At 43.9% G+C, this 21,376-nt stretch overlaps 1 protein-coding gene across 3 annotated transcripts in view; it reads left to right on the top strand.

The window, feature by feature from the left end:
- Positions 1–21,376, top strand: part of LOC134966278 (myosin-binding protein C, fast-type-like) — a 231,571-nt gene that overhangs the window by 194,579 nt on the left and 15,616 nt on the right. For all 3 annotated transcript variants that reach the window (XM_063942887.1, XM_063942886.1, XM_063942888.1), the window contains 6 exons: positions 2,432–2,620; positions 6,176–6,310; positions 8,634–8,801; positions 11,747–11,835; positions 12,071–12,266; positions 20,338–20,477. In XM_063942887.1, the coding sequence (XP_063798957.1) occupies positions 2,432–2,620; positions 6,176–6,310; positions 8,634–8,801; positions 11,747–11,835; positions 12,071–12,266; positions 20,338–20,477 (917 nt within the window). The remainder of the gene's footprint in view (positions 1–2,431; positions 2,621–6,175; positions 6,311–8,633; positions 8,802–11,746; positions 11,836–12,070; positions 12,267–20,337; positions 20,478–21,376) is intronic.

Here is a 21,376-nt window from a genome sequence, read left to right as displayed (position 1 = left end):
CGCACAGGGTAAGTATGTCCAGGGTTAGTCTTGTTCTGCATGAAATTTTTTTAGCTTTGCAGGGCTGCACAAACGATCGCAGCCCTGCAAAGCTAAAATACACTCCTCCATAGGCGTGGACTAGTTGATCGCAGCAGCAGCAAAAAGTTGCTGGCTGCGAGCAACTCGGAATGACCACCTCTGTGCGCATGCGCACAGCATCTATTCACTGCTGCAGACCAATTTTCAAAGCAATGAAAAAAAATAATGTCTAGACTTTTGTAAAACCGAAGAGAAATTAAAAATTTTTGAACGTTGGACAGGTTTGTTTAACAATTTTCATCCATGTAATGTTTGTATTTAAAAAAAAAAAAAAAACGTTTAAAATGCTTTTTTATTATTTACAAATATTTTTAAAATACTAATTCTAAAATAAACAGTAAAACACAAACCTCAAACAGCAAACTTCAAATGTCTTGACCGCAAACTGCAAATTTGGGATGCAGGTGGCAAACCTTAAACATAAATAGCAAACCTCAAATAAGAACAACAAAGAACAAACAGTTAACATGGGGGGTCATTCCGAGTTGATCGCTCGCTAGCAGTTGTTAGCAGCCATGCAAACGCTATGCCGCCGCCCTCTGGGAGTGTATCTTAGCTTAGCAGAAGTGCGAACGAAAGGATCGTAGAGCGGCTACAAAAAAAATTGTGCAGTTTCAGAGTAGCTCCGCCTCCAGATCACTTCAGACCATTCAGTTCCGGATTTGACGTCACAAACACGCCCTGCGTTCGGCCAGCCACGCCTGCGTTTTTCCTGGCACGCCTGCATTTTTTCGAGCACTCCCTGAAAAGTGTCAGTTGACACCCAGAAACGCCTCCTTCATGCCAATCACTCTGCGGCTGCCATTGCGACTGAAAAGCTTCGCTAGACCTTGTGTAAAAATACGTCGCCCACTGTGAAAGTACGTTGCACGTGCGCACTGCGCTACATGCGCAGAAGTGCCGGATTTTAACTTAATCACAGTGCAGCGAACATTTTCAGCTAGCGATCAACTCGGAATGACCCCCCCATGATCCTCACATTTCAAATTGCAGGTGCGAGTCTGTTGATGTATCGTGAATGCAATGTAAAATTCTTAGCATCTCTATACTTCAGTATGATAAAACCTAATCTCTTGGTATCTGGTTGATAGATCTACAATAACAGGGTTAACAGGGTCGAAAGGTTGACAGGTAGGCAGAGCTTAAGGTTGACAGGTTCAAAAGGTCAACATGACAATGGTTGACGCACACATGCTTACCTCCCACCTTTCCCAAATTTGTCAGGACAGTCTCATTTTTCTGGGACTGCCCCGCTGTTCCACCCGCAGGTCACAGCTTCCTGTGGTGGTGGGGGGGGGGACAATTAGGAGAATGGGAGGCCCTCTCACCCATAGCAGAGCAGCCGTGAATAGATGCTGTGTGCAGAGGGACAGGGGGCATGCCTGCAGCTCACAGAACACTTGGCATGCCCCCTAAAGCGGCGAAAATGGGAGCATGGCCCATGATTGCGGCAGTTCCATGAAGCCATGCCCCCTACCCACTAGGCCACACCCCCTTATTTTGGGCACGCATCTGTGTCCCTCCTCCCAACTTTCTAAAGATAGGAGGTATGCACATATGATGGACAGAAGTTTTTCAATTTTTTTAAACTTTTCCATTATTTACCATCCACGTTGATTGGGAATAGTAACCTTGGGGGTCATTCCAAGTTGATTGCTCGCTATGCCGCCTCCCACTGGGAGTGTATCTTAGCTAAGCAGAAGTGCGGACGAAAGGATCGCAGAGCGGCTACAAAAAAATATTGTGCAGTTTCTGAGTAGCTTCAGACCTACTCAGCGCTTGCGATCACTTCAGACTGTTCAGTTCCGGATTTGACATCACAAACACGCCCTGAGTTCTCCCAGCCACGCCTGCGCTTTTCCTGGCACGCCTGCGTTTTTTCGAATACTCCTTGAAAACGGTCAGTTGACACCCAGAAACACCCACGTCATGTCAATCACTCAGCGGTCAGTAGTGTGACTGAAAAGCTTCGCTAGACCTTGTGTGAAACTACATTGGCCGTTGTGAAAGTACGTCGCGCGTGCGCAGTAGTGACGTTTTTTCCTTAATCGCAGCACAGCGAACATTTTCAGCTAGCGGTCAACTTGGAATAACCCCCCCTTGTCCAAAGCGTGTTGATCAGTATAGCGATGGTGAAATCATTACATGTTTTCAGGTACCGTGGAGAAAACGTATTTATGCTATAAAAACTGCTTTAATACTTATGGATGCTCGATTTAAGTGTCAAATTGTGCTGTATCTGTCATGAATCTGACACTTACTACTATAGAAAAATCTTTCCCTTTCTGTAGTTCACTTTGCATTTACAAAAAGTGTTTCTAATACATGTCTGCCATGTTTATTTTTGTAGGATATTTTATAGAACGGAAAAAGAAAGGCAGTCAACGTTGGATGAAGATGAACTTTGAGGTCTACAATGACACTAAATACCAGTCAACAAATATGATTGAAGGAGTCTTATATGAAGTTAGAGTCTTTGCTGTCAATATCATTGGCATTTCTCTGGAAGCAAACACTACAAATCCGTTCATGCCCATTGGTAAGGTACCTCTTAATATGCAAACTCATGAACAAGTTCAACATCTGTGGTTACAAAGTCACCACTATTGATTCTAGTTACATTTCAAAACAAATGATTGTCCACAAAAGGTGCTTAAATAAGGAGGGACTTGGGGCTAATTCAGGTTGGATCGCAAATCGCGATCCAACCGGAATGCTTGCGGTGGTGGTCGTACTGCGCATGCGTCCGCACTTTCTGCGGGGGTGGCGGAGAAAATACGTTCGCCTCTGTTTGTCAATCAGGCAGAGGCGGTCAAGGCGGTCACGGGGCGGGAGGGGGTGCGCCAACGCTCCATTTTCAGGGTGGAAATGGAGCGTTGCGGGGGGTTCCAAACGTTGGGCAGTGCATCGCGAATGGGGTCATGTTGGTGGTTCAGCCGCGGCGGGTGCAGCCGCCGTGACAGGTAAGATGGCGCCGGAACTCCTACGGCCGCAGCTAAGCTGCGCCGGCAGGAGTCGACCTTAGTTTCTGCTGACAAGCAGAAATTGCGAGGCGATCGCAATTTCTGCTTTTTGCAGGGGGGGGGGGCGACGGTCAGCATGCTGGGTGGCCCCCATACATGCGTGCAAGCAGAATTTGCTATCCTACTATCCCCTTTATCTCACTGGGCCTGACTCTGAGCTCAGAGAAAAAGAAAAAAAAAGTAACTGTGCATCTGGACAAACCATGATGTAAAAAAGGGGTGCAAATAAATTTTTATTATGTTTGTTTTTGCATTTCTGGTTAATTTTGCATGCTGCCCACAAATGCTGGACAGATTTATTTTTACACTGCAGTTTAGAGTGGAGTTTGAACACACTCCTCTCACATCTAAATCTCTTTGCACATTTTACAATGGCGCACCTGCAGTGCAACATGGTCTTCCTAAAGTGCAAAGTTGCATGCTCTTTTTTGCTTTTTTTCCCATCGCAGAATCAGGCCCACTGTATGAAATTCAATTCTGGGACCATTATATGGGAAGTAGTCAGTAGGTCAACAATAACAATGTCGACATTTGTATTTTTGACAGTTATCATGTTGACTTTGTTAAAATGTCGATAGACAACATCTCAGCATTCTCAGAATGTTGACATGTGAGTTGTAGACATTGTCAGAATGCCGACATTAGGGTTCGGCTTTAGAAAGGGAGGATTAGGGTGAGGCTATAGGCGGAGGTTACGGTTAGGCCACTGAGAAGGGGGGTTATTAGGATTAGGTACTATAGGGAGGTTTAGGGTGGGGTAGAGATTAGGGTTAGGGGGACTCCACCGGAATTAATGATCACATGATATCAGAAGCTGCCACTGGAGACACCGCTGCCACAAGTGGCAGGCAAGTGAATTCTGGGCCACCTGGGATGATATGTCAACATTCTATTACGTCAACATTTCATCAGTGTCTACTGTACATGATTAATATCAACATGGTCAATGTCAATTATGACCATGTCAATATTCTCACATTGACATTATCAGTGCTTAAAGTGGTCCTAGAGAGGTGATGGAACTCACCCCCCCCCCCCCCTTCCCCGGTGCCCATGTAATAAAGGTATTGCGCACGGCATAGGCGCGTGCCCCAAAAAAGGGGCATGGTCTCAAAAAGAAAGGGGCGTGGTCACACAATAGTAATAATACCCACAGTAGTAGCACCCATAATACACAATGCCCACAGCAGTAGCGCCCCTTTTACAATGCCCACAGTAGTAGTGATCCTTATGCAATGTCCACTGTACTGGTAGTGCCCACAGTGGTAGTGCCCCTTATATAGAGCCCATAGTAGTGGTACCCTTTATGCAATGCCCTCAGTAGTAGTGCCCCTTATGTCCCCAGGAGTGATGCCCCTTATGAAGTTCCCCCTTTACAATGCCCTCATTAGTAGTGCCCCATTAGTAATGCCCTTAATGGTAATGCCCCTGTGTAATATTGCCCCCAGTAGTAATGTTGCCTGTAGTAATGCCCCAGTCATTTAGCCCCCTGTAGTTTAGCCACAGTAGTTATGCCCCCCAGTAGTTTAGCCCCCAGTGGTAATGCCCCTCCAATTATGACCCCAGTAGTTTACCCCCACTTTAGTTTAGCCTACCAGTGATAATGCCCCCAGTAGTTTAGCCCCTATAGTTTAGTCCTCATGTAGTTTGCTCCATGTAGTTTAGCCCCTAGTGGTAATGCTCCCTGTAGTTTAGCCCCCCAGTAGTAATGCCCCCAGTAGTTTAGCCCATGTAGTTTAGCCCCATGTAGTTTGCCCACAGTAGTAATGCCCCAAGTAGTAATGCCCCCAGTAGTTTAGCCCCTGTAGTTATGCCCCCAGTAGTTTAGCCCCCTTGTAGTTTAGCCCCCAGTAGTAATGCCCCCTGTAGTCTGCCCCCTGTAGTTTAGCCCCCAAGTAGTAATGACCCCAGTAGTTTAGCCGCTGTAATTATGCCCCCAGTAGTAATGCCCCTGTAGTTATGCCCCCAGTAGTAATGTGCCCCTGTAGTAATGCGCCCCCTTATAGTTTGCCCCCAGTAGCTTGCCCCCTTGTAGTTAGCCCCCAGTAGTTATCCCCTGTAGTTTAGCCCCGTGTAGTTTAGCCCCCTGTAGTTATGCCCCCATGCAGCTTGCCCCCTTGTAGTTTGCCCCCAGTAGCTAGCCCCCTTGTAGTTTGCCCCCAGTATCTTGCCCCTTGTAGTTTGCCCCCAGTATCTTTCCCCCTTGTAGTTTGCCCCCAGCAGCTTGCCCCGCTAATACAGTCACACATGTTAAAAAACCCAAAACACCATACTTACCAGGCCCCGCTCCCACGTCCGACCACATCAGTCCTCCTGGCGTCCACTCCTCAGCACCTTGAGAGAGACGTCATAACGTCTCTCCCATAGTGCGCACTGACAGAGCCGGAAGCCGGAGCTCAGTAGTGAGCTCCTGCCGTCGGCTTCCTCTGTGGAGAGAGAGCCGGGCGCCCACAGGTAATACAATCTCAGCGGGCGCCCGGCATCTCCCTGTGCGGCGCCAGGCACACATCGGGTTAGGTGAGCCGGAACTGCGTTCCGTCTCCAAGTGGAACTGATGGAACGCAGTTCCGCCCCGTTCCGGCTCAGTTTAACCCCTGGACATTATGAATGTCAACATACAGTATGTGGCTAGATCACCAGAGGTGTGGGATGCTGGCCAATCTATTACTTTTTTTAAAGGGGCAATCACTTACAAGGCATGGTTTTGCCTTGTAAGTATTTACCCCTTTAAAAAAACATCTGAGATTGGCTGACATCCCACACTTCCAGCGATCTCGAACTACATTAGATCCCGCCGATCATATCTAACTCCTACTGTATAACTAGCAAACAGCTACAGCATTATAGAATTATCTTTATATCTGTATGTCTAAACTTTAGACACAATTTCCACTTTACAGATCTGGTAAAGCTAGCATAAAGAAAAATACAATAACATTATGTTTTCATATTTCTCCAATTTAAAATGTAATGTGGAGTAACTAAAAGGCACTGCATGTAACTATAGCAAAATAGATGTCACTGCTTTAAACAATTGTAAACTGTGCATATACATCAACGCTATATTTCAGCTCCTACTAGTGAACCTCTACACTTGAAGGTTGAGGATGTCACAGACACTACCTGCACTCTGAAGTGGAGACCACCAGATCGTATCGGAGCTGGAGGCATTGATGGTTATCTGATTGAGTACTGCAAAGAGGGAAGTAAGTACACCTTGGGCTAGGTTTAATAACCCGCGGTTTGTCAGAGCAGCCTATGATCAGCGACTTTAATCCATGGATTTAAAGATGCACCAGAAATAAATGATAAACCAGTCGGAGATAGCATTTATTTCAGTTGCCGCTTTAATACATCAGTCAAAGCTGCTGATTATTTTTTTAAATACATGTATGTATATGTATCCATTAAAAGGAGAGTGCATTACAGATCATTTATGAAATTACTGTATATATCAACTAAAACATCATTTGAAAACATTGAGCCCCAACGCTGGCATTTATCAGGGATTATGCTTCGCATGGCTCAGGCGCACAAAGCATAATCCCCGATATACAGCCCCAGGATGCTTGTTTGTGTGGAGATAACACATGGTCCTGGGAACATATCTTGGATCCCATGTGTTATTAGCCCAATTTTGGCATGCTGTAAACTACCGCCGGCAGTAGGATACCCCCATAAACATCTACATTTGTACATGTTACAAAGTCCACAGAGTAATATCTCTGCTGGGAAATCTAAACATTATTATTATGACTTAAACTGGAGGATCAGGCTTCATGACTCTGCTAATTGAAGTAGGTACAGTACAAGCCTGATTCAGAGGTGGGCGCAGATACATCTGCATCTTTAGCCAGTCGCCTGCCTGTGACTTTATTCAAGTGGTGCTACAAGCCCTTCCCTGGTGTACATTCGTGTGTATGAATGTATAAGGCCTGAGACACCCACTATTATGAATACTAACAGACTGTGGCCATTGCTAGGAGTGGTATCATGAGACTGCGGACAGCACAATCTGGACCCTGACATGCAATTACTCATGCAGGATGCAGGTAAACACAATCTTACTAGTAAATCTATTTATTTTATTTGGTTATTTGGTTATTGTAACAATTTTGCATGATTGAATTATTTGAGTTATGTTCACTTTGTTTAAATCAAGTTACAGTATATTCTACTTGTTCCTGTTTGGGGCACCAAAATGCTTTAAATAGCACCAATTTGTCACTTTTTGTTTAACTGTACTACCTGAAGGATTAGTGATCACTCAAAACATTGCATACAAATAATCTTCAGCATTTTGGGGGTCATTCCGAGTTGATCGCTAGCTGCCGTTGTTCGCAGCGCAGCAATCAGGCTAAAACTCAGCATTTCTGCGCATGCGTATGCACCGCAATGCGCAGGTGCGTTGTATGGGTACAAAGAGCATCGTGGGTTTGCACAGAGTCTAACGAACATTCCTGTCGCACAGCCGAACGCAGGAAGATTGACATGAAGTGGGCGTTTCTGCGTGTGAACTGACCGTTTTCAGGGAGTACTTAGAAAAACGCAGGCGTGGCAGAAAAAACGCAGGCGTGGCTGGGCGTTCGCTGGGCGTGTGTGTGACGTCAAAAGCCGTCCCTTGGTCGTTAGAATCAATGCACACTTAGAGTAACTACAGGGCTGGTTTTGTTTTGCACAAAAAGATTTTGCAGGCGCTCTGCTGCACAGGCGTTCGCACTTCTGCAAAGCTAAAATACACTCCCCATTGGGCGGCAGCAATGCATTTGCACGGCTGCTAAAAACTGCTAGTGAGTGATCAACTCGGAATGACCCCCATCTGCAGATTTGACTGTGGTTAATTTGCTTTTATATATGCATATGTACTGTTGGGTGTGTGCGTGTGGCAGTATGAAGGTAAATGGCAGTAGTGAACCATAGGGGGATCCACCCACACAGAAGAGTTTAAGGAGGTGTGACCACATCTAAGGGTTGCATGGAAGAGAGAAAAAGTGTGGTCAGCAATTTTGTCTCCGGTAGCACCTCCAATAACCAATTAATACATACATAATTTGTGATGGTTATTAATTGGGGTTATCTTTAGTAATACATAATTTGTAATTAACTTCTGCAGAGGTACATCCACTTCCCCTTTCCCACATATGATCTAACATCTAAGGGTTACCAAGTGGAAACCAGTCTAGGTGGGAATTTGCCATACAAAATACCATGTATAAATATACATGTTTTGCCATACAAAATGCTATATATATATATATATATATATATATATATATATACAGTATATATATATATATATATATATGTTACTATATTGACTCGCTAAACTATATCTATTTAATAACTAATCAATGCTAATAGTGAAATAATTGTGGTAACCGTGATGCACACCAATCCTATCCTGAAAGATAAGACGGTTATTGACAAGTAGATTCTGGCAATACAGCTGATTTTCAGTCCAAAACTACCATCTTTTTCTGTTTTCCCTTCAATATTTAACTTTTACCATATTTTCTTTGTTTCTCTTAGCTGATGAATGGATTGAGGGCAACAAGGAGCTTGTGGAAAGATGTGGATACACTGTTAAGGGTCTTCCAACTGGTGAAAAACTTCTCTTCCGTGTGCGTGCTGTGAATATTGCAGGCAAAAGTGAGCCAGCAATTTTCGGACAGTCGGTTACAATCCGGGAGATTGTGCGTAAGTTACTTTACCCATTCATATAACATTAATATAATAAGGTGCAATGGCTTTAATAAAAAAAACGCTTTGTTGTATCTTTCCAGGATTTCCTGGTCATAATTTGAAGGCTGTTATGTTTTAAAATTACAAATAAAAGACATTTATTTGTAGAAAAAAAAACTTGACATGGAAGAAAAATCTAAACAGTTTTATTTCTTTATTTTATTATTTATTACCAGTTATTTATATAGTGCACATGTATTCCGCAGCGCTTTACAGAGAATATTTGCACATTCACATCAGTTCCTGAAACAGTGGAGCTTACAATCTACGTGGCTAATTCAGATCTGATCGCTGCTGTGCATGTTCGCACAGCAGCGATCAGGTCTGAAGTACGCTGTGCGCCGGCGCATGACAGACAGCCGATGGCTGTCTTAGCCCTGCGATTGCCTCTGCCTGATTGACAGGCAGAGGCGGTCGCTGGGCGGGCTGGCGGCATTTGGCCGCCGTTTAGGGGCGCATGGTCCGGGCAACGCAGGTGTGACCCCGCATGTCAGGGAAGCTGATCATAGATGTGCTAAATTTAGCACATCTACGATCAGGTCTGAATAACCCCCTATATTCCTTAGCACATGCACACACGCACGCACGCACGCACGCACGCACACACACACACACACACACACACACACACACACTCACACTAGAGTTAGTTTAGTTTGGAGCCAGTTAACTTTTATTTGAGCCAAGACACAACATATTTCTACAGATGTGAGGCAAGGGAATCAGGTGAGATATTTGTATTATTGTGAAATGGATAGGAATCAAAAACATGAACACTCAGTTTCAGAGGCTTTTGTACTCATGTTTAATATATGACTGATACTTTTTACTGGCCAGTTACAGTATGTAATGAACCTACAAATACATTCATGTACAGTTTTAAATGCTGCACTATGCTATATCCAAGAAATATCTGACAAATGTACCCCTACCCATAGGAGGGGAGTAAGCAGGTCCAGGCATGTTGGAGTCCAGCGTCCCATCCCACTTCTCACCTGTCAATGTCAGTAGACTCTCAGTAGACACTGCTGTGTGCTGGGCTGCAGTTGGTTCAGGGAGAATGCTGCCGCAGAGCATGAGAATGCAGCCTAGGAATTCATTAGAACCTTGTGGCATCTGTTTGTGCCTCATGATTGAGTGATATCCATTGATAGACTGACTGCAATTTGATCAGACCCTAAAATCCCTCCAGTATGTATAGTTGGCAGGTATATTTTAATGAATGTCCTTTTAAAAAATAAATTGATGTGGTACAGATTTTTTTTATAATTCTTTATTTAACAAAGGTTTGAACAATTAGTCACTGGCATTATGAGGATAAAAATCAGTTGAGTCAGGAGCAGTGACATGCAGTAACTATAGGGAAGCAGTATAGAATTATGGTGGGTTTGCAGATACAGTATTAAGCAATATGGACAAGTTGCCAACTAGGACTTGATGGTTTTCAGGGGTGGGTGCAAGAAACCGGAATGTAACAGAATGTACTGTAGGGAGTAAGCCCAGGGCACAGGGGTTTAAAAGATGCAAGGTCAGGAATGAGGTGACCGCATTTTAGAAAGTGTAACATTCAAGGAGTGCTATTCAGAATACAAAAGGTAGGTGGATACTTTAATGTACAGCCTAGGGTTCCCAGATTTCACAGGTTCAAAAGATTTGGTGGAATTGTTAATGATGACCATCATATATTCCATGTAGTATATTAAACCAATTCTCTGCAGTACAGCAGCAAAGGAAGAGGAGATATTATAGGTTCCCAGTCTGCTGCATCCTGACAAGTGGCAGCATAAATGAAGTGGCCAAAAAGTTTATATAAATGTTTCGGGGGGTGGGGGGGGGGAGCAAAATGAAGCAAATAATATATAAGAAGATGTGAGGGATCAAAGTGTAAGACTGAGCATGCTAAATCCGTCATGATTTCCCAGGCTCTAGATAAGTTAGGCAATGTCACCAAATATGTAAAAATGTTCCAGCAGCTGCATACTCCTTCCAATGCCCATCCAAAGCACCAGGAATCATCCAATACAATTTAGTCAGCAGTTTAAAACCATTTACCCTCACACATATGGGGCCTGGAGGAGGTCTGCTCCCAGATCTTTGCCCATCCTTCTCTATCTAAGGATTCCACAAATAATGGTGCCCATGCACGTTCATGCTGGTCAGAAGACTGGGTTTTGGGGAAGAAGAGCTTGGCATACAGTAGAAAGTAGAAATTAAAACTCTAGTGGAGGCTTACCATAAACAGAGTGCTTCAGAAGCAGTAGGCAGTCTAGCCATTAAATGAAAAACCTGGGACACATGAAAATTTCTTATTCATAGGTAGTGGGAAAAAAAACTTGTGTAAGATGTTGAGAAATTAATGAAGGTCAGTAAACTGGGGAAAAGAGGGCAAGCAAATGAAATCATTGAGAAATCTGATGCCCCGCTCCAGCGTATAGATCAATATTATTGGGTGAAACCAGGTAGAAAAGTGGAACTGCAAAAATAGGGACTTGGGAGGGTTCAATAGCAAGGGAATAAGCTTTATTAGCTTGGTCTCAGACCAAAATGGATAGCACCATCAAACGGTGAAATATTACTTGGTTGCATTTATAAGCCCTATCCACAAGATAAATTGTTTGTTCTAGCAGATAAAGTCACTCTTTATGTCAAAAAGGAGACAAGGGTAATTTGTTTTATAGACCTGATGATAATTTTTGGTGATGTAAACACCAAGGTTTTTAAGTTTTGGCATACTGTATGTCATCTTAAGGGAAATGAGTTTCAAGAGAAGATTTGATTGAAGATAGTAGGTTGAAATCCAACACTTACAATTTTGGAGTATTTACCAACCAGAGACGGAGCCATAGGTCTTAATTACTGGTGGTTCAGATCTTATTATCTTTTCTTTCATTTCCCAACAGAATCACCGAAGATCCGATTACCACGGCAGCTGAGACAGACATATATTAAGAAAGTAGGGGAACATGTCAACCTAGTTATTCCCTTCCAGGTACGGTGAGGTGAAAGTGATAGACACAATTCCTTTCACATTTATTTAAAGTGCAATTGGATTGTTTACAAGGAAGAACAACTGAGTATTTAATGCTGTCATCATTTATGGAATGAATAGCAAAATGTATTACTGCCGGTAGTCTTCCACCACTCAGTAGCAATGTAGGCAGCTGTGAGACAAAGTGAAAAATGAAAGAAATTCTGACTTACCTTGCTATACTTAATTAAAACAGGGAAAACCAAGACCACAGGTCACTTGGACAAAAGATGGCGAACCACTGGATCCTAAGAAAGTTAGTATCAGAACTTCCGAGTCGGATACCATCATCTTCATACGGTCCTCTGAGCGCTCACACTCAGGAAAATATGACCTCTCTGTGAAGATTGAAAACATGGAAGACTGTGCAGCAATAAACATTCGTATTGTGGGTAAGTTTTATATAAGCCACTACAAAAGAATAGACTTATGGGCAATGCTGCTCACATTACACAAATGTCTATTCTCCTATTGGCTTATTTGCATTTCTCCCAGAAAGTGTATGTACTGTACTTTAACAAGCTCCCTAAATATGCTAATTGTTAAACTATTCCCATTAAGTTACACTAGATGACCATAAGTGGAGTTAGAGTAATGCTGCTTTAGGTGATATTATTGACATCGCAAAGCAAATGCTTGGCAGATGTATGTGTACAGGTCTATTTAATTACATTATTCTTTGTCGTGTCCTGTTTGAGAATCTGTGTTAAATGCTTTCAAATACCAGTTATGTTTAGAGGTCTAAGGGTGGAATGGTAACTCTTTTCTGAAAAAAAGAAATCATATTTTTATTCATTTGTAAAGCACCACAATTTTGTGCTGTGCTTTCCAGAGACTATTGAACCATTCTCATAAGTCCTTGTCCCACTGGAGCTTTAAAAGCCCTACCACACAAATACTAGGATCCACTTGGAAGAAACAAATTAATCTACCATTAGATTCTTGGACTGTGGGCATACTGTATTCATTATTATCAGGTTATAGACCCGATAATTATAATTTCTTTCTTAGGCAAATTAAGCAATTAAGGATCGTCCCAATGTATTAAAAACCAAATGCAGGGACAAGGGCTCTGATTGGATCCATCTCGCAGTAAACTCTGCAGAGTGTAGTCTATAGGCTACAATGGCTAGGCTAAACAGGTAAACAGCTGCAGATGTAATTTTGTAGCTTGGTAAATTCTGCAAATAAGCAGCCCTTATAGAAACCTACGGGGGCTGCCTTTGCATTTATAAATGGTGGATCGGAGATATTGGAGATATCTGCTGTGGACCCCAGTATAAACATCCAAGGGTGATGTGGTCAGGATCCTGGTAGAATACCGACATTGTAATCTTGGTAATCAGATTCCCAATGGATCCTGGCTGTAAGTACTGGGGTAAGGCACTAGGGGTACAGTTAGGGTTAGACTGCATAGGAAGTGAAGTTAGGGTTAGGCTTCGGGGGGAGGAGGAGTGTTAGGGTTAAAATACTACCCCGAATCCATCTGGATATTGACTGTAGGGATGCCGCTGTCAGCATCCTGGCCATCAGGATTGTGACTGCTGAGTTTTCATACCTTATTAATCCAGGTGACACTGAATATTTGCAAGTATCCGGTCAGTGACGAAATGTGCTTTTTTTCACTGTGGGGGCCAGTGTGAGTGGGTTTTTTTTTTTCTGTCAGGGATATGTGTGTGTTTTCCTGTCTGGGACAATGTGTGTCTTTTTTCACTGTGGGAACCAATGTGTTTTTATTTTCCTGTCGAGGATAATGGGACATCTGTAATAGTTTCAGGGTTTGCCAGAGGTGCAGGATGTCAGATGAACTCAGACTTTTTTTTAAAAGTGGCAATCATTTACAAGGCAAAACCATGCCTTGTAAATGATTGCCACTTTAAAAAAGTTTGAGATCAGTCGGCATCCCGCACTTCTGGCAAACTCGGACCCAGGGGCGTCTTAAGCGAGGAGTGGGCCCGTGTGCAAACTCTGGGTGGGCCCCCTCCTCTCCATAGCGCTGTAGGCTGAGACACTGTGCCGGAGCCTACTGCGCATGCGCAGGTCTCTGGAAACATGGCACCCGCCATGTTCTGGAGACAAAATGCAAAGTGTGCATGCGCGGCAGCCATTTTGGAGTGGATTTTTTGCACAACGAAGGCTGCTGCAGTGTCTGACACTGGATTCCGGAGAGGTGAGTACCTAAATATGGGTGCAATGTGTGCGGTGTGGGGCCCCCCATGGACCCAGGGGCCCATGTGCACCGCGCACATTGCACCCATGATATAAACGCCAGTGCTCGGACCTTATTACATATGCTTCCATGTGTGTTAGGGTTAGCTGCCATTGTAGCAATAGGGAGAAGAGGATGGTATAAGTAAGGAAAGTAAAAGTACATATGGAAAGAGGGCCCTGTTTGTGAGACTAGAGCTTACATTCTAAAGGGGAGCGGCAGACAGACAGGAGTGAATCAGATGGGGTAGACAGTGAGCATACGGCAGTGGGTTAAGATGAGAGCTGAATGATATTGATGAACAAGTAGGTTTTGAGATCCTGTTTGAAGTTTTGTAGAGACAGAGAGAGAGTCTGATAGGGAGAAGGAGATAATTCCAGAGGTGGGGTGCAGCACGGGCAAAACATTGGAGGAGAGAGTGGGAGGAAGTAACCATTTGGCAGTAGAGGCGGCATTCATTAGTGGAGTGAAGAGGTCAGTAGGGTGAAGTGGGATAAGGTCAGAGTTGTAAATGGGTGAGGATTGTGCTGATGGCTGTGCTTGTGAGTGTAAAAAGCTTAAATTGGCTTTTGAAGATAAAGGGGAGTCAGAGCTTGCATGGCAGGTCTGATTCAGGGACAGGAAATGCCTCTGTTTAAAACTTTTATTTTATCCATCGGGGGGGGGAGAAAAGGTTCTGGAATCCAACTTGAGTTGGTCTGGAAAGGAGCCGGGCCGCATTCCTCGTGCTTGGAGATGATGTCATCCCCAAGTGCCAGCAGAGGTAAGCCTGGCAATATCCCGAGTCCAGCCTGTAGTTTGTTTTCAAGTCACACAAATGACACAACTAGAAACCAGTGTTCAGTGACCCAGGCTGGACCCAGGAATGCGGCCTGAAAGAGGTATAAATGTCTACCTTGGATCAAATAGATTATTTTAATGTTTGCAAGAATTAAGAACTTTTTATTTTAGATTTTTTTTCATAATTGTACTAAAATTTAAATAACTGATTACTCTCTAAATGATATGCAATACATACAAAGTTCTGTATAATATCCTTTTAGGTTAGTTAAACAAATGTTCTAGCAGTAAAATGTCAAAAGTAAGACAGTTATAGAATTTCTGAATCTATTTCACAGTCTATATGCATGCAGACAGTCTGACTAACATGTTCATGTCTGTCTTCATATTGCTGACTGATGCAGGCACAACATTTAAAGTTCATGTGGGAGGAATATCTGCAAGGATCAGGTTTCCTTATCTGAACTATATTTAACTAATCCTGGTGGATAACATCCAGTTATGGCTGCTTAGCCCAGCTCCAGTGAACTGTAGAATGTGAGAGAAGGTTTATTTTAATACATCTTACTTCAGATTTTAAATTATACATTTGCCAGCTCTGAAATAGTTGTGGAAGAGATACTGTTCTTCTGAGACTTTAACAGACCTTTATGCAGCTTTGGGTAATTGTTTTACTGCTCGTAAACTTAGTAATTGTAATCTTCATTCATTGCATAGAGAACTATTAGTTTACATAAAGGCCCTCATTCCGAGTTGATCGGTCGCAAGGCGAATTTAGCAGAGTTACACACGCTAAGCCTACGCCTACTGGGAGTGTATCATAGCTTCTTAAAATTGCGACCGATGTATTCGCAATATTGCGATTACACACTACTTTGCAGTTTCTGAGTAACTTCAACCTTACTCTGCCTGTGCGATCAGTTCAGTGCTTGTCGTTCCTGGTTTGACGTCACAAACACACCCAGCGTTCGCTCAGACACTCCCCCGTTTCTCCAGCCACTCCTGCGTTTTTTCCGGAAACGGTAGCGTTTTCATCCACACGCCCATAAAACGCCGTGTTTCCGCCCAGTAACACCCATTTCCTGTCAATCACATTACGATCGCCGGAGCGATGAAAAAGCCGTGAGTAAAAATACTATCTTCATTGTTAAATTACTTGGCGCAGTCGCAGTGCGAATATTGCGCATGCGTACTAAGCGGATTTTCATTGCGATGCGATGAAAAATACCGAGCGAACGACTCGGAATGAGGGCCAAAGTTTCAAATGAAACTCAGGGAATTGGCACAATATTTACTGTAGCCATAAATACAACTGTTAGAACCACGGGATTTGCATACTCATGATTTCCATGGTTTAAAAATAACTTAACCCAGCTGACAACTCTAATAAATAACTCAGTTTAGAAAAAAATGTATACAGTCAGTGTTCTATGGAATTGATAGAAAAAAGCTGGCTAGGCAAGAAGTTCAGTGCAATTGCTGTCCAGGCAGCCGATGACGCGATTTGCACTGAATTGCATAATTGTGACCCTGCACCCGCTTCAGAATGCTTGTAATTGCAACACTGTATAGAAGAAAATGGGAATATATAGAACCTACTATATCGGGTGCTAATGTACTAGGTAATTTAGATTTAAAACACCTGATATATGGTTCATTTATTTGCTGCTCCTAAATGGCAACTGGATGCCTTAATTAGAGATAGAAAAGATATTATGTTTTATGGAAAAACAATTAAGGAGTGCTAGTATCATATAAAAATTATTTAATAAACCAAAAGAGCAGTAAAACCACCTACATAAGACTCATTTACGAATATGATACACAAACAATGCAATGTAATATATTATTAGTAAGTATATATAAATTCAGCTGAATTGGCTTTTTTTTAAAAACACAGTGTTGCAGTTCATTTTTTAAAATACCATGGTGCTGGTGTCATCCAAGATAAATAAAGCTTATTTGCAATAATTGGCAGTCCTGGACTTTAGAATAAATACGGGTGTAGTTCAAGTAATTTAATACTTTAGAGATAGATGCTCACCGCTATTTGAATTTAACTGTTCTCACCCGTAATTTGGGAAGCGCTGATTCCCGTCGGTAGCGGTAAAGCCAATTCAGCTGAATTTATATATACTTACTAATAAAATATTACATTGCATTGTTTGTGTATCATATTCGTAATTGAACCTTATATAGGTGGTTTTACTGCTCTTTTGGTTTATTAAAGAACTTTTATATGATACTAGCGCTTCTTAATTGTTTTTCCATAAAACATAATATATTTTCTAACTGTATAGATTGCAATGATGCAATTGATCTCTTTGCCCACCATCCCGCCTACTTTTCAACAACACGCTCAGTAGCTGAGCCGACCTGGACAGAGATCTATCATGGATCTATTTTGACCTCCTATTTTTTTTTTTTTCTTTTGTAATGTAAAGTCCATTTGCAATTCACATAATCTATTAAAGGAAAATTGCCATGTAACCCTCCAAAAAACAAAATTTTTCAGGTGAAATGTAATGAAATTATGTAGTTATTTCTTGAATCTGCACCTACTGAAAGCCCAACTCAAAAACAAAAACTGGAAATACTGCAATGTAAACACAAACTGTATAAAAACCTAGTGTAGCACATAAATGCAGTCACTGGCTGAACTACAGTGCTGTGATTAGTGCAGTTGTGGCATCTGTGTAGCCCAGAGGTGTCAGTGTCAGTCTATCTGCTCTCAAGGGCCCAGGGAGCAGATGTAATGGGGCCACAGGATACGCAGTAATAGCTTAGGTGGGTATTCATTTCTGTAAATCTTAAGAGGCAAGTGTTCCACAAATGGACTTACCTACATGAAATACCAGCAAAGATGTGCAATGATAATTAAATTGCATCCATAAACCCTGACCTGCCCAATAAACACAGTGAAATTAGCAACACTATGATGTCCCACTTGATTCTGTCAATGGTATGATGTTAAGCAGGGGTGTAGCTACCATAGGTGCAGGGGATGCGGCTGCTTTGGGGCCCAAGCTGTCACGAGGGCCCAGGGACAGCCGCTTCCCCTGCACCATGTCAGTCATGCTGCAGCACTGACTACAGTGCCTCTCCTCAACCGCCGTCCCCCCTCCAGGCCAGCGGTGATCGGGAGCCGGCATAACCGCTACACCGGCCACATGCCACTTAGTTATGGTGGGCACTGGCAATACTTGCCAATACTCCGGCATCCTGCGTCAGGCTCCCGATCCTCTCATCAATCTCCTGCTGCCCCGAAAAGCCCACCTAATCCACTCGGGCCCGTGCCTCCCCTGTCGTCTCTGACTTCTTCTTTTTTTTCAAAAGGAGAACAGCAGCAGCAGCACTACTGCTATTTCTGTCAGTCAGATTTGATAAAAAAGCCAGCAGGCACTAGGACCCGCCGCGACTCTAATAGCAAGTCCGTGTGGTAACCAATGGGGAGGCTGGAGCTGCAGCTCCAGCCTCCCCATGATCAAACCGCAACCTACCTCCCCCACTGCCAGCCGTCCAGAGTCCAGCCCAGGCGTGGGGTTCAAATGCCAGCATCGAGTAAGACTGTTACTTATGACGGCGCAGAAGGATTCATTAGCCCTCACTGTACCGCACAGTTTCCCAGCGCTTCCTCCTCCACTTCCTTTACCACCATGCTAGGTGCAGTCAAACTCGTGTGATTGTGACAGGGCTGTCCTGCAGATGTCTTATGCTGCTTGTTGGAGATCCAGCTGGCCACTTCTGCTCATCAAAGATGGGCAGTTCGTGTCCTGCAGTCTGAGTCTCAATGCAGTGCACAAAACAAGGTATGCTGCACCTGCCACTACCAACTAAAAACTATAATAATTATATTGTGCTGGGGTGCCTTCCAGGCTCCCATACCTAATGGAACAGGTGACCAACATTTCAAGGCCCAATCAGCCTTTTCATCAGGGTGAAACATTGGCAATAAACCAGGATGCAGTCCTACAACCAATCATTACCTGATGGCGTATTATTTGAGGCCATGCCCCCTGTGATACCACACCCCATATCTGGAAGCACACATGCCTTAAGTGCATGTAAATATAACTATTACCGTTACCCTATCACGGTGCCACCCTCTTTAATTTTCCTCTGGATCCGCCTCTGCCAACACATCAGGATGCTGAACAATGCAGAAAGAAGGGGAGGTGAGTCTATGGTGCAAATGAATGCTCCCCCACTCAGGAATCCACAGCTGACCGCTTTTTGCACTATGATGAGCTTGATAATGGTATCTGTTGCCCCGACCCAAGACCCATTGCGTGTGTGTGTGTGTATCACTATGTCCCCCCCTCCCCAGGAGCCACTGTGTGTGTGTCACCATGCCCCCCCATCTGCATGTGTATCACCATGTGATCCGTCCCACCCCCAGGACCCACTGTGTGTGTCACCATGCCCCCCATCTGTTTGTGTGTCACCATGCCCTCACCCCCCCATGTGTATTGCCGTGCCCCCCTCCCCCAGGACCCACTGTGTGGGTATGTGTCACTGTGCCCCCCAAGAACCAACTGTGAGTGTTTCACTGTGCCCCCCTCCCACAGGACCCACTGGGTGTGTCACCATTCCCCCCTGCCGTATGTGTAACACCTTGTCCCCCCTCTCCCAGGACCCACTGTGTGAGTCACAATGCCCCCCCGACCCTAGTATATTTGTCACCTTGTCAACACCCCAGGAACCAGTGTGTGTATGTCATCATGCGCTCACCCCAAGCCCTAATATGTGTATCACCGTGCCTCCACCCCCTCAGGTCCTAGTATGTTTGTCACCATGTCATTCCCCCAGGACCCAGTGTGTATGTGTCACCATGCCCCCCCCTCAGGCCCTAGTATGTATCACCATGTAGTCCATCCAGAACCCAGCTTGGTGTGTCTGTTACCATGATCCTCCCTGCCCTGTGTGAATCACCATGCCCTCCCTATCCCAGGACCCACTGTATGTGTGTCACAAAGTATATTTTTGCACCTGACCTGGGCCCACCACTTGCTAGTTCCTGCCACTGTGTGACACCATGTAACCCCCTACTCTCCCCTCTGTGTGTGACAGTGTACACCACCTACCGTGTGTGACACCCTGTACCTCCCAACCCCTGTGTGTATGCGTTTGTGATGCCTTTGTACCCACACTCTACCTGTGCATGTGTGTCATTCTGTACCCTCACTTTACCCCTGTACTTCCGCTCTTTGTAGATGGGGGGCCTTTTCAAAATGTTGCTATGGGGCCCACAAAGTTCTAGCTACGCCCCTGATGTTGAGGCTAAATAAGCTGGGAACCAGAGCCTCATCAGCAGAATAAAAAAGTAATAGAGTACAATAGGTTGTAAAAGTGGTCCCAACTTCCTAACACTACTAAGCTTCTCCCAATATGATCCAGCCACTGTGCTCCTCCGACTGAGTAACTTCAACAATTACTACATTAATAGTCCCTATTCTAATTGATGTGCTTCACAGATAAACCTGGCCCTGCTCAAGCTGTGATGGTGAAAGAGGTCTGGGGATTTAATGCCCTGCTGGAATGGCAGCCTCCCAAAGACAACGGAAACTCAGAAATCACAGGTTACACCATTCATAAAGCTGACAAGAAGACAATGGTGAGATTTTTTCTACCTTTAATTAAATATCTGAAATATTTATTGGACCCCACATTAATAGCAATCATATGACACTTTATTTATGATTCAAAGCTGGGATCAAAGTAAAAAAGGCAACTAACTTGTACCTGGGACAAACCATGTTGCACTGCAAAGGGTGCAACTACATTTATTAATTTTGTTGCATGCAGGGTAAATACCCGCTGCTTTTGCATGTAGCCACAAATATGGGGCAGCTTTATTTTTACACTGCATATAGATTTGAATTTGGACACTCCTCTCTCAAATCTAAATCTCTTTGCAAATTTTACCTCTGCACCACCTGCAGTGCAACATGATTGTGCCCAGGAACAAACTTATGTGCTTTTTTTTTCTTTACTCCTACCCCAGAATCGGTCCCTATATGTGGAATTGTAGGCTATTGCCTATGGGGGGAATTCAATTAGCCTTTAAATAGCGGGGTTATTCAATTAGAGCCGAAGGCAGCCCACAGGCTGCAGTTAACGAGGGTATATTTTTGAGCCTGAGTAGGCTCAAAAAGAAATCCCAGTTTATTAGCCTATATGCGGATGCCATCACTGAGTTAACCATTAGGTCTAGGAACTTGACTTAATGGGGGTCACTCCGAGTTGATCGCACGCTGCCGATTTTCACTGCGCTGCGATCAGGTCTGTATGGCGCATGCCGATGCACCACAATGCGCACGCGCGTCGTACGGGTGCAATGCGGATCGTTGCTGAGTTATGGATTTAACGAAGAATCCATATGCACAGCCGATCACAAGAAGATTGACAGAAAGAGGGCGTTTATGGGTGTCAACTGACCGTTTTCTGGGAGTGGTAGGGAAAACGGAGGCGTGTCTGGGCGTTTGGAGGGCGGGTGTGCGACTTCAATTCCGG

This window comes from Pseudophryne corroboree, chromosome 10 (genome assembly GCF_028390025.1).
Source record: "Pseudophryne corroboree isolate aPseCor3 chromosome 10, aPseCor3.hap2, whole genome shotgun sequence".
NCBI lineage: Eukaryota > Metazoa > Chordata > Amphibia > Anura > Myobatrachidae > Pseudophryne > Pseudophryne corroboree.
This window is presented reverse-complemented; position numbering and strand designations above follow the sequence as displayed.